Consider the following 14,097-nt stretch of genomic DNA (forward strand, 5'->3'; position numbering starts at 1 on the left):
TCTGCTCTAATCACTCCTTCCCTTCCGACTGAACAGGCCGATGACGAGTGACATGAAGCGATGAGGATCAGTTCACTTACGAACTGATGGAATTCTCTCAAGTCTGCTGTGTTTCTTCTGGTAGGCTTTGTCTGTGCTGCAAAGCTAGGCCGGCATCGCCCCGGGGTGTAGATGCAGCCGTACACGCACAGAAAGAGTTGTTCTTCTTCGCGTGATTGCTCATGTCCATTCCAATAGGTGTGTGTGCTGCGTGCACGAGCGTCGGACGTTTTTACCCGTCGGGTCAGCTGTGGAGCCCCCTGGAGTGGCACCTTTATGGCGATGTATATAGGCCCCGGCCGACCCGCCACCTGCTCAGCTCCTTCTTACCGCCAGTGACGGTCGTTGGAGCAACTGGTCTCTTGCTTTAGCAAGTGCTTCCTAGTGGTTTTCCCTGTAAATAGTCGTTATCCTTCATCTTAGTAAGTTGGGGGATTCCCCCCCCCCCGATATTTTTCCCTGTCACCGGGGCATGCCGCGGCCCCAGGAGTTCAAGCCGTGCGATAGGTGCGGTAAGCCTATGCCTAGAGGGGATCCACACACCGCTTGTCTGAAGTGCCTGGGAGAGGGTCATTGGCAAGAAAAGTGCACCGGCTTCAAGCCCAGAACTAAGCGGGAAAGAGACTATCGCCTCACCTCCTCTGGATGGAGTCCGCTCTCCGGCTCAAGAGCCAGCACCGGCAGCCTCGGTGCACAGCGCACTGGCCTCAGCACTGAATAAGGACTCACATAAGGAGCATCGGCACCATTCCCCGGTGCGGAAGGCCGGCTCATCGGTGGGCACCGATCACAATCCCTGGTGCCACATAAGAAGAAGAAGGTGGAACAGGGCCGCTCCCCTGCCAAGAAGAGCGGACAGAACTCCAGCATGCTGTGTCCCATGTTGGGACACCAGAAGGCTGGTCCATCAGTGCCGGCACCATGGACTCAGGCCTTGAAGGGGGGTCCATCGAGTCCGGTGTCAGTGGACTCTCTGGTCCGGGAAGTGTTGGGGGAAGACTGGACCTATTGGAATGGACATGAGCAACACATCTCGAAGAACAACAGTTACGAAAGGTAGGCAGCCGTCTCTTCTGCTGGTGTGGGACTCTTTTCGTGGCATAGCTGTGTCTACACTGAGAGTTTGTTGGCACTGCTGTGTTGGGCAGGGGGGTGTTTTGTTTTGTTTTTTGTTATCATCCCTGACCAAGATAGCTATGCCGATTATAGGTGTAGACCAAGCCTTAGATCCCACTACTTGAGTACTGCAAGGCATTCCCCCTAGTCCTTGTTCCCCAAATTGCTGTCAAAACTAATTGGGAGGAGGAAACTATTTCACCTGCTTTTGATCTTATTCAGGACATCACAGAATCCAACTTGCAAGCAAGAGCCAATCGAGCTGATGGGAAAGTGTGATCTTTAACAAGTTTAAATGTAACAGTCTCCTCAAGATGAATGGATGAAGTTCACACCTCGCTGCAGGTTCAGCAAGACAGTGCTGCACGAATGTATGAGTGACGCCTGTACTCTGCACCCAGAAGGACTAGAAATGCCATTGTGTAATGACGTCAGCAGGTGGACCTGACGGCTGTTGGTTTGTATTGCTCTGTCCTGACCAGCAATGCTGATCTCTCCCTTTGTTGCAATAAATGAGCCATAACCTCGCCCACTAATTAAGAGGATAGCCAAGAGATTGCAATGTCAGTTCAGGGGTGTACGTTTGGCCTGGTCTACACTTAAATATTAGATTGGCCTTGTTATGCCATTCAGGGCTGTGGAAAATTTTCACGCCCTGAGTGCGATGGTTAGGTCGACCTAACCCCCAGTGTAGACACAAGAAGGTCAATGGAAGAATTCTTCGGTTGACCTAGCTACCACCTCTCAGAAAGGTGGGTTAACTACATTGATGGAAGAACCCCTTTCGTCAATGTAGGAAGTGTCTACACTGTGGTTTTACAGTAGCACAGATGCAGCAGTTGTGGTGTAGACACGTTTTTAGACAGAAACCAGCTTGCTACACATACTTCATTTTTCATGCATTCATTTCTATTGTCTGGATACAAAAGTTGCAAACCTGTTTCCATCTAAGTCAATTGCAAAACTCTGATTGATTTCCATGGAGCCCGGATTTCATTCAGACTGCTGACATGAGCTTTTCTGTTACATATGTAATCTCTGAAATGTTCCTCCCCATTCCCTTGGTCTCTTTCTCAGATGTGATCCCATGGAGCCCATCCAGTGCTGGTTTGGTGGGGCTCTTCCTGCCTGCTAATTTGTTTGTCTCTCGTGGTGTTTTTTGGATAATTGACATGATCCTGGCTTGCTGCAGTGTTTTGTCTTTCCTCCTGGCCAAGACAGATCTGTTAGTGGTACCTGCCTTACCCTGCACTCTTCATCACTGAGTCGTTCACTTCATTGTTAGCAAGGTCCCTCTCTCTTTTCTAGGTGATGTAAATAACCCCTGTTGCCTGACGCAGTAACTTCTGACTTAGATGAAGTGGCTTTTTCACCTCCCCTTTTTATTTACCGCTTCCTCACGTCTCTGCTTTGGCCTTCCCATTTTGCGCTGAAATCCTGCCCATCCTCTCCTGCCCCAGATGCTTTTCGATCTCCCAGAAGCACCTCTCTCTCTCCTGCCTTTGATTACGCTTCTGCATTTTCTTGGCCATCCCCAGTGGCAGCTGGTGTATTTGATTGCTGGAGAGCATACAGCGCACGTGGGCATTCAGTCATTTATCTCTGAGCACTTTCCATTTCCTCTCTGTGTACTTTTCCTAATGACTAATAGACAAACAGCCGCAATAGAGTCTGTTGCCCGCAATGCTTGGGCTCATCGCCACAGCAACAATAAGACAAGCTTTCATTAAAGCTGCCTTCAGAAATGCAAGGCGTGTCCAGTGAGTATGAGCTCCGAGTGGAGTTGAGCGCCTGGGGATGAAGAGGGCAGGGTAGAGATTCTTCCACGGAGGTGTATGGGCTTCTACTAATGTAGCACCCCCGTGGGTAATAATTCATCCAGTGTAAAACCCTGGAGTCCATCAAAGCTTCCATGCTTCCACCGATTCTCCACAGAATAAGTATTGTGCTTCCAGTGACGAATTGCCTGCCCTTTATACTCTATTAGCTTTGTACTGGGTAGGCTCTACTCTCTCTTCTTGACAAAGTGCTCTGAGGCTGGTATTCTCCCTACCTTTCAGATTTGACTAGCTAATCTTGGGTTTGCTGATGCTGTTGTGGAAGGACTATCTCCTTACTGTAAACAAGGACCCAGATTTCCACAGTGACAATAATTGCGCATATAAATTGATACTTTAGTGTGTTTTCACGCGCAGTTACCACAACTACATAACCGATGGAAATCTAGGCTATATTCTCTACTTTGTTTTTTAGCCTATCTGGACAAACTGGAGAAATGGTCTGAAGTAAATAGGATGAAATTCAATAAGGACAAATGCAGAGAACTCCACTTAGGAAGGAACAATCAGTTGCACACACACAAAATGGGAAATGGCGGCCTAGGAAGGAGTACTGCGGAAAGAGATCTGGGGGTCACAGTGGACCACAAGCTAAATATGAGTCAACAATGTAACGCTGTTGCAAAAGAAGTGAACATCATTCTGGGATGTATTAGCAGGAGTGTTGTAAGCAAGACACAAGAAGTAATTCTTCCGCTCTACTCCACGCTGATTAGGCCTCAGCTGGAGTATTGTGTCCAGTTCTGGGTGCCACATTTCAGGAAAGATGTGGACAAATTGGAGAAAGTCCAGAGAAGAGCAACAAAAATGATTAAAGGTCTAGAAAACATGACCTATGAGGGAAGATTGAAAAATTTGGATTTGTTTAGTCTGGAGAAGAGAAGACCAAGAGGGGACATGATAACAGTTTTCAAGTACATAAAAGGTTGTTACAAGGAGGAGGGAGAAAAAATGTTGTTAATCTCTGAGGATAGGCCAAGAAGCAATGGGCTTAAATTGCAGCAGGGGAGGTTTAGGTTGGACATTAGGAAAAACTTCCTAACTGTCACGGTGGTTAAGCACTGGAATAAATGGCCTAGGGAGGTTGTGGAATCTCCATCATTGGAGATTTTTAAGAGCAGGTTGGACAAACACATGTCATAGAATCAGAGGGTTAGAAGGGACCTCATCTAGTCCAACCCCCTGCTCAAAGCAGGACCAATCCCCAGACAGATTTTTACCCCAGTTCCCTAAATGGCCCCCTCAAGGATTGAATTTACAACTCTGGGGTTAGCAGGCCAATGCTCAAACCACTGAGCTATCCCTCCCCCAGGGATTGGCTAGATAATACTTAGTCCTGCCAGGAGTGCAGGGGACTGGACTAGATGACCTCTCGAGGCCCTTCCAGTTCTATGATTCTATGACCTTCCCTGGCTGCCCTTCTGCACATCGAAGCTTGAGATAACCAAATTGATTCCTTGAGAGCAAAGATCGTGACCGTTTATTACTGACGATTAAAATCAAATATACTTGTTAAAACGGCTCTGGGGAAAGCCTGCAAAGCAGACCTGGATGTCTGTGTAAGACAAAGAAAGAACATGCGGTGTCTGAGCACGGTCGCATTTCAGGGCATAGTTGGCCAAGAGATTGGCGGTGGGGGGAGAGTGCACATGAGACACAATGTTAGCAAAGAACGTTTGAAGCTGGATGGAATTTAGTCGCATTCTTGGTGAGTGTAAGACAGCACTTTTCTTGCCTTTCTGTGGAAGCAAAACCTTTGGCTGCAGTTCTGGGCCCTGGTGCCATGAAGAGGCCGGGGCGGAGAGCTTGGCCTGAAATGGAGCGTTTGTCTTTCCTTTTTCTTTTCTTTTTTTAAATTAAAGTTTCACCAAACTCAAATTGTAATAGCTATAAACATTAAAAATCTGTTCGTTTGCCTCCCAATGCTCCGCGCTGGCACTTGCGACTCAGACATTGCAGCCATGAGGTAGTGCTGCCGAACCAGAAAGGGAAATGGAGTGGGTCATGTCCATTGTCCAGACTGAGCAAACTATACAAGGTAACAAACGAGAAATGCTGCAAAGCGAGTTTGACTTATTTAAAAAAAAAACAATCCACTTGTGATATTCTGAGGTATTATTAGTAATACCAGTATGGGGACTTTTAAGTGCAGTGGGTGTGTACAAAGATAGAGTAACCATGGAATGGGCGGGGGGGCCTGCGAAACAGAAGCTGATGTGATATTTCAAGGTAGAGCCCTGCATGATCTTGCTACTTAGCACTTGGTCACTGCCCAGCCCAAGAGTTGCATTAAGCCCGGTGCCGACAGCCATCAGAAGCAAGGGCTAATGAGGGGGATTTCTGAATCACCCGGGGCAGACTGGGGCCTACGTCCCACTGGTGACTTTGGAAATTTCCCTCTAAGACAAACTCTTTAGTCACCCACTAAATAGAGCATCTCCATGTGGAAAAACATATGACCGGAAGGGTAAGAGCAGGAGGTGGAGACAATACCCTGCGACTACCAGCTGCCAGGAGACATTTGCCCCATTAGATGGCAGACGGTGCTAAGTTATTGATATTGTGAACAGCGTTGTGCTAGCCGCTGTCCGGACGCACGGTAACAGACAGTCCCTGTTCCAAGAAGCTTATGGCCTAACTAGACAAGCAGAAAGGAAAGCTTATTCTCTGCATTTTACATCTGGGGACTTGAGGCAGAGAGAGGTCAAGCAAGTTGCCATGGGGCATTCAGAGAATCTGTGGCAGAGCCAGGAAATAATGCTGGCTCTTTTGGGTCCCCGTTCAGTGCCTCAGGCACAAGACCGTCCTTCCTAGGGAGTTGTGTGGCTCACCCTGGAACTCAGCCAGGAGCCGGCTGGCCTGGAGTACTTGTCTAGCACATGCAGCTCTCCGCAGGCACCAGCTGCTCTTAAAACTGTTGGCAAAAGAAGCGATTTCTCGCCGCGCGGCTGCCATTCCCACTCTCCCTCTCTGTACCCCGGCACCGCGCTTGGAGCAGGTTCTCCCCCAGCTCTCCTGCAGCCCCACCCAGAGCCAGTGACGTGTGGCCCACCTCCTGCAGCCTGAAATCCTCTGCCAGGTTCAGCTTTTCACTCAAGCTGCAATCCGTGCGCTTGGCGCTCGCCGAGCCTCTTCAGGGGCAGTGGTGAGGTTGGGGGTGCCTTTGCAAAGCCCCTGCAGCCGCCTGGCTCGGGGAGGCAGACACTGGCTCCTACGTGGCTGATTGTGGAGCGTTGATCCAGCGTGGTCCGTCTGTGTCCTGCCTTCACACCTGGCTGCCGCCACCCCGAGCTTCCGTTCTCGAGGTGGAGCCCAAGGACCAGAGTGAGACGGCAAATATCTCGCACAGGTTTTGTTGTTGTCCCAACAGTGCGGTCGATGCTGTGCAGACCTAGCTGAGGAGACGGTACCCGGCCCACGTCGCTGATGAGCTAGCTCGGGAGCTCAGTGCATTCATTTGGGTCTAGCCGTTGCCGGGGCTTTTGAGTCTGTAACCGTTTCAGCGCTGTTGATTTGGGAGCCCTTTGTGCAGATGCTGGATGCTGCGGGGTCAGGGAGGAATGGCACTGCAGTCAGAGGCACAAGGTGGAATTTGCCATATTTGATGGGCCCAGAAAAAAGGGGTTGGGTGAGGAGAGAGAAGGCGGGAGAAGAGCTATAGAAAACGTTGGCGAGCCCTTCAACTGCCATTGGCTCCATCCCTGGTCATCCCCTTTCCCTTCCTTTCCTGCCACCCCCCAAGGAGCATGGGCCAGCCAGCACGGAACATTTCCAATAGCCACCCTATTGATTATGGGATGGCTGGCTTGATTGTTCCCATCTCGCTGAGATAAGGGACGCTGGCAGAGTTTTCCATGCAGGGGCGAAACTGTCAAGACCTACTTAAAGCACCAAGGACGGCAGTGCAAAACTGCTGCTCATATCTGCTGCCCTTCACGTGTGGGGCAGAGGAGGCCTGGGTGGGGGCCAAAAGGAGGAGACGCACCTTCCACCCCAGAAAGTGCATTGACGGGGGCACAGAGCAGCCATATGTCCCATAGGTTTATGGTGTGTTGGATAGTGTGAGAACACATGGGGCATAGAAAAGAGACACTGTATTCATAGATCTAAGGCCAAAAGAGATGGCTGTGATCATCTAGTCCAGTGGTTCTCAACCAGGGTACACGTACCCCTGGGGGTACGCAGAGATCTTCCAGGGGGACATCACCTCATCTAGAGATTTGCCTAGTTCTACAACAGGCTACAGGAAAAGCACTAGTGACGTCAGTACCAACTAACATTTCATACAGACAATGGCTCGTTTATACAGCTCTCTATACGATACATGAAATGTAAGTACAGTATTTATATTCCAGTTGATTTATTTGATAATTCTATGGTAGCACTGAGAAAGTCAGCCATTGTTCAGTACTAGTGGCTGTGACACTTGTATTTTTATGTCTGGCTGAGTACGCGAGTAGTTTTTAAGTGAGGTGAAACTTGGGGGTACACAAGACAAATCAGACCCCTGAGAGGGGTACAGTTGTCTGGAAAGGTTGAGAGCCACTGATCTAGTCTGACTTCCTGTATAACACCGGCCGTAGAACTTCCCTGAATTAATTCCTGTTTGAAATAGAGGAAAAACATCCAGTCTTGAGTTGACAATGTCCAGGGATGGAGGATCCGCCCCAGCATTACAGCAGTGTCTGCTATAATCCAGAGCAGTGGTCACCAGCCAGTCGATTCTAGAGGATGTCCCAGTCGATCGCGAGCTCCGGCGGTGCAGCGTGGCTGTCGCTAAGGCAGGCTCCCTGCCTTCCCTGGCCCCACGCCGCTCCCGCAAGCGGCCAGCGCGGCCCCGTGGCCCCAGGGCAGGGGTCTCCCTCTACGCGCTGCTCCTGCCTGCAAGCACCGCTCCCATTGGCCGGAGAGCTGCGGGGGCGGTGCTTGCAGAGAGGGGTAGTGCACAGAGCCATGTGCCCCCCACACTCCTCAGGGGCATAAGGGGAGCGTTGGTCCCTTCTGGGAGCGGTGTGGGGCCGGGGTAGGCAGGGAGCCTGCCTGAGCCTCGCTCTGCCTGCCGCTGAGCATGAGCCACCGGAGGTAAGTGCTGCCTGGCGGGAGGCTGCACCCCAAGCCCCAGCCCTAAGCCCCCTCCCAGAGCCTGCACCCCATACCCTCTCCTGCACCCCATGCCCTCTCCTGCACCCCAAGCCCCAGCCCTGACCCCCCCCATCCCAGAGCCAGCACCACATACCCCCTCCTGCTTCCCAACCCCCTGCCCCAGCCCTGATCCCCTCCTGCACCCAAACTCCCTCCTAGAGCTTGCACCCCTCATCCACTCCTGCACCCCAACCCCCTGCCCCAGGCTCAGCCCGGAGCCCCCTCCCACACTGCGAACCCCTCAGCCCGAGCCCAGAGCCCGCATCCCCTCCCGAACCCCAACAGTGAGGGTGGGGGAGAGCGAGCGACGGAAAGGGAGGGATGGAGTGAGCGGGGCGGGACTTTGGGGATGGGGTGAGGCCTCAGGGTAGATCCTGGGTGGCCCTTAGATTTAAAAAGTGATCTTGGGCGTAAAAAGGTTGGAGACCACTAATCTAGAAAATATCATCAAAGGAGAATTTAGGTGCCGACCTTGTATTTTCTAGATTTCTCTTCCCGTGCAGTTTCTTATTCCCACCCAGGGGCCAGATCCAAAGGAAAGATTCCAATCGACTTCAATGGGCTCTAGATCAGACCCATTATTTGCATTAAAAACCCGATTTTTGGTTTTTCATGAGATTCTCTGCTCATGCTGGATTGCCTGGAATCCTCTAGTCCCACGTCTGGTTTCTTTGTGCTGTGGATTTTGATGTAACTGAGGAATAAATAGTAAGAGAACATAACATCCCTTGAGGAATGCACGTGACCAGGCCCCTGGTGCGGACAGAAGAGAGAGATCTGGCTAAAGCCCAGAGCTGGGCGTTAGGGACCTGCCTTCTACTCCCAATTGCGCGACCGACTCACTCTGCAACCTTGGGCAAGTTGCTTCACTTCTCTGGGTCTCAGTTTCTCCTGTAAAACAGGAGTAAAATGTGCACCGGGGGACTGAGGTTAATGTTTGTGAAGTGTTTTGAGTTCCCTGCCTGGACGGCACAGAGCAGAGTACAGTATTAGGTGGCTGGTGATCAAACTGAAGGAGGATGGATAATACAGAGCACAGGAATGGTTCGTTTAAAAAAAAAAAAACCCACATGCTGGACCAAATCTTCATGTGGTGTAAATCAGCAGAGCTCCGCTGCCATGGGACTTGGCCCTCTGGGCAGAATGCCTTCCCCCAGGGACTGGAGAGGCCAAGCATCCGACATTCTGTCTGTCTGTGTCCCGTAGCACCCTACAGGCTCCAGTCAGGGACCAGGCCCCAAAGCGGTCGGCACGGGACACACACAATGAAAAAGCTGGACCTTGCCCCAGACACTTACTAAGCATCCTCCAGCCCTCCAGTCGCAGTGCCTCTCAAGTGACGTCGTCCACACTTCCAGCTCTCACTCTCTTTCCTCCTGTCTTTCTCTTTATTTAGCTGGTGTGCCGGTTATCCTCACTGCCGGGACCTGCAGCGCTATTGCTATGTCCCTGCCGGGAAGCAGACGGTCCTCCACTGGCTCTCGAAGGTGAATACGTCCAACCTATTATTGTAGATGACACCGGAATCCCTGCAGCGCCTTTGCCGAGAAAAGATACAAACTAGAAGCCATTTTTCCTCTCCTCCCAAGTGCATTAGTGCAGCCTGAGTGAAGGAGTAGATCCGAGCGCTTTCATTTAAGAAGGGCGGCTAGCAAGGTCCTTTTCTGGACCTGGACCGGCAGCATTGTGCACAGACCAGACCCCAGGGTCGGGCGATGGTTTTGGCAGCTGCCGAAATACCTTGTGGCATGTCTTAACAACTCTTCTGCATAGCACTTGCACAAGGGTCCGCTTCCTGCATGCACACTTGCATTTGTCTCTCCACTGCAGTGCGTGAAGTCAGAATTATCTCTTCAGTTCTGTTGGGCCAAAGGCAGGTGTTGATGGAGTGTCCTTGTCCTCAGCCACTGGTGTGGAGGTTGTGGGGCTTTGCGGGGTTTGCCCCTTGAAGAGATCTTCCCTAGGCTGCCGTACTCTGGGTACAATCAGAGGACAAGGGAGAAATGCGTGTTCACACCAGAGTTTGTTCATTAGAATCATAGAATATCAGGGTTGGAAGGGACCTCGGGAGGTCATCTAGTCCAATCCCCTGCTCAAAGCAGGACCGATTCCCAACTAAATCATCCCAGCCAGGGCTTTGTCAAGCCTGACCTTAAAAACCTCTAAGGAAGGAGATTCCACCACCTCCCTAGGTAACCCATTCCAGTGCTTCACCACCCTCCTAGTGAAAAAGTGTTTCCCAATATCCAACCTAAACCTCCCCCACTGCGACTTGAGACCATTGCTCCTTGTTCTGTCATCTGCCACCACTGAGAACAGCTGAGCTCCATCCTCTTTGGAACCCCCCTTTCAGGTTCACATCCTCCCCGGACAGGGGTTATTTCACTATTGATTGTGTCAATGCCTTGCTAGCGGTACCTCCAGAGTGGCCATGTGATGCTGTCGAAGAAGAGAAGCCCAGAGGTGGCCCAGCAGACAGATGTTTTGGGAGTAGCAGGGTTGACTTGGCTATAAATAAAAGACAATGGGATTCCAGCGGGCTCAGGAGAGTGTTGGGCTCGCGGTGTGAAGGGGAAAGGCGCGCTCGTTATAACAGAACGGGGGTGGGGGAGGAGAGTTCCAAGTGGCTCCAAACCCAAACGGCACCCGAGGCAGAATTCACACCACTGCTGTCATTGGGCGCAAGACCCTAGCGGTAAGACGGGGTGGATTGGTGCCCGTTAGGCAGCCCCTGTCTGTGGCGCCCTCTGTAGGGCTGCTGAAGAGAGGTAGGAGCTATTTGTTGTGAAGGGCAGTAGACGTGGGAGAGGGGCACAGCCTCCCTGGGCCTGGCCCAGGGGACGAGGGCAGCGCCGGGTGTGCAGCTCCCCTCGGCCCCCCCTTCGCTATTGTCGCCGTAACCGTTGTGAGACAGCCTTGCTCTGTTCCATCTTGATCCCCGCTGTTTGTTTTGTCCTTTTGTCTTGTGTGTCCCTGTGTCTGTGGTGGTTTGGAAGCCGGGGGTTTTATGGAAGGAGTGGCTTGGCCTCGTTCTTTAAGTCTTCAGCACCCCCTGCCACTCCGACTGAGAAACAGCCTCTTCTTCCTGCCTCCAGGCGCCCCTCTCCCCCCGTCAGCATGCGGGACACCTACGGCACCTCTTCGCTGAGCAGCAGCAGCAACTCGGGCTCCTGCAAGGGCAGCGACAGCAGCCCCACCCCAAGGTAACCAGTCCAGAGCGCCCCGGGGAGGCCGCCCCGCCTCGCCCACCTGCTCCACTGACTGTCCGTCCAGCCACGTGGAACGGGGACACGGGCCTTTCAGTGGCTCCGTGAGATTTCCCCGAGGGGGTCTGGTGTGTGGAAGCCTCTTAAGAGTCTGAAAGCCCTTGCCCGGTCACTGGCTCTGCTGGCAAAGAGCAGCGTTAGTCTGAGGCACGGGCTTGAAACCCCTCGAATCCCTTCGTCCCATAGGTTCCCGTCCCTGCAGGGCTGGGGCTGGTGGGACTTGTGCACGTGCAGTAAGGCAAGGCGTGGCACTGTGAGGGTGTGGAACGGCTGATCTGCCGGGAGGTCGTGTCAGAGGAAAGTTTTGCCCTGGTGTCCTTGTCCAAAAATTTCCCCGTCTCTGCTCCATTTTCTTTCCCGCCCATCACCTTGATTTCCAAGCACCTTTTTCCCTTTGTCGCCTTTCCCGCCACCACACACGCTGTCGCATAGAGCACTGTGCGCCACTGTCTGCTCCCCTCCCGCACGCCCTGGTGACATACTGAGATCCTTCAGGAGGAACGGCACCATAGAAACAAGAGGTGGTTGTTATTGTCCCTTTGTGATGCCCGGAGGATGTTGGACTGGAAAGCAGGAGACCGGTGGACTTGTTGGAAGAGGAGAATTTTGACTCTCTCCTGGGATAAAGGACAGTTGAGCATGGAGCACATGAAATGGCCCCAAAGATGAAACACAGCTCCCATTGCATTTCTTTCCCCCTTGGGAGTAGAATTGCGGGGCCCGGGGATGCTGTGAAATGCAGTGATACTTGCTGCAGACAGCTACATTGGTCCCAGGGCTATAATGGATCGTTTCTATCCCTCTTCTCCACTCCCAAACCTGATTGCTGGTTCCTCAATGAATGGCCCAAGCTCATCACGGAGAAACTGACCAACTTCTCGCTATAAGTAAACATATGGCCCCCTCCGAGTTTGCTGAGAAGGACTTAGTGGCTCAGAAACCCCCTATCTCTGCATTACAGGTACTGTGAACCCCTCTGCTCTCTTCTTTGCGTACATGTCGTCTGTGTGTATTGCAGCCGAGGGAACAGATCTCCAGTGCTGTGGCACTAACACTTCGCAGACACAATGCACAGCTGGCTTGGTTTGTCGCATGCCTCTTCGCCCTTCTTGTGCTGCACGTCAGATCTGGGCCTTGCTGTGTCACTTGTGTCTTCTCGTGCTTGACTCAGCCAATACAACAGGAAGTGTGAGGCCTGAGTAAACATCGGTACCATGGCCAGGGGAGAAATGACGTGGGGTTTAACAGCTGAGAAGATATTTCTGCTTTTCTTGTCCCCCCATTGCCATGCTCTGCTCCCCAGTTAATGAGAGTGCAGTTCCATTGACTTCAGGGCAGCTGTGCCGATTAACCCCAGCGGAGAATATGGCTCACTGTCTGCAGCGTGTTGTGTGTTTAGGGTTGGGGCTGTATCGAAGCCCATTCCAGATGGGCCCCCAAATCTCCTGGGTTCTCCAGTGGTGCACACAGCCCAAGGGTGCCCTGCCAGGACAGATACTCTGCTTTGAATTTCTGAATGAATTCACTGTTTGGGACAGCGCTGGACTAATGATACCAGCCAGAGTCTGCAGCTAGACACTGCACTGGGCTTCCTCACGGAGCTCTGGCAATGACCCACAACCCTCCTCCATGCTTCACTCCCTGTTGTTCCAGCCCCAGGTCCCCATGCAGTCGGGTCAATACATGTCCCTCCTGAGAGGCAACCCCCTCTTCTAGTTCAGCCCTGGCCTTCTTGAGCAGCGGCGGCTAATCATGCCTCGTTGTCCAGGGGCTTTGTGCTGTGGACAGGTGACAGCCATCAACCTTTATTTGCGCGTCTGATGCCAGCAGGAGTTGACCGTAGGTGTGCAGGAGCAAAAAGCTAGCCCATGACTGACTACTCACCACGGCCCTTAGAGTCCTCGGGGTGACCCTTCGTGGCCACGAGGAGCGACTGCCTCAAGCAAGTTCTAATCCGGAGCTCTCTGCCTCTTGGAAACATGCTCCTGGTGACGTATTCCCGGGGAGAGGTCCCACCTTGGGCTCGCTTTAGAAAATCACTAAGAATCTTGCGTTGCCTTGGGAGCTCGCTCAGAGAGGTCGGGGTGTTTGCTGTCTGCAGGGTCCCCTCTCTCCTAGCAGAGCTCTGCGAAGGATCTACCCTTCTTCTAGGTCCAGCTTTAGTGTTAGCGTCCCAATGTGTCAGTAACCAGGGCAGGCGATGTTTCTGTAAGTGTCATTTCTAATGAACACTTCCTTTTGCTTCTGGTGGCTGTATTTTCCAGGGCTAAAGTGGAGTCCCTCTCCAGGGAGATGCCCCAGCACCTATTCTGCTGCTAGCCGTGGGACTGTCGGCTGCTTGGGGGCAAGGGCCTATCTTCAGTGTGTCCGTACAATGCTTTGTATGCCCATGAAGCTCTAGTCATAATAACCACAACCATAGCTCAGGGCTGCAGCACTGTCTACCTAGGTGGGGGGTGTCCTAAGGGTCTGGTTAGAGGACACAGCCTGCTTTAATTTCTGCATGAAAATATGTGATATTCAGCAGTTCTTAATATTCTTACCATGTGTCCCACTTTAGGAATATCGGGGCTCTGACACTGCAGGGTGTTGAGGGGTGAGGGGGGTCTTCTGTTCATTACACAGACAGGCTGCTTTCTCCAGGACCGATCTGGGGTGCCCTAGGTGTGTTCAGCTGAGCGCACGCTGGGACGTCT

General features: G+C 52.2%; 1 protein-coding gene across 1 annotated transcript in view; it reads left to right on the forward strand.

Moving 5' to 3' along the window:
- The first annotated feature begins 9,578 nt into the window (after window positions 1-9,578).
- The window catches only part of SNPH (syntaphilin), a 7,637-nt gene continuing 3,118 nt past the window's right edge, over window positions 9,579-14,097 (forward strand). The window contains exons 1-2 of the mRNA XM_024200953.3: window positions 9,579-9,622; window positions 11,132-11,338. Of these exons, the coding sequence (XP_024056721.2) occupies window positions 9,579-9,622; window positions 11,132-11,338 (251 nt within the window). The remainder of the gene's footprint in view (window positions 9,623-11,131; window positions 11,339-14,097) is intronic.

The sequence above is a fragment of the Terrapene carolina genome, unplaced genomic scaffold, assembly GCF_002925995.2.
Source record: "Terrapene carolina triunguis isolate 2854851 unplaced genomic scaffold, T_m_triunguis-2.0 Scaffold130, whole genome shotgun sequence".
In the NCBI taxonomy this organism is placed as follows: Eukaryota; Metazoa; Chordata; order Testudines; family Emydidae; genus Terrapene; species Terrapene triunguis.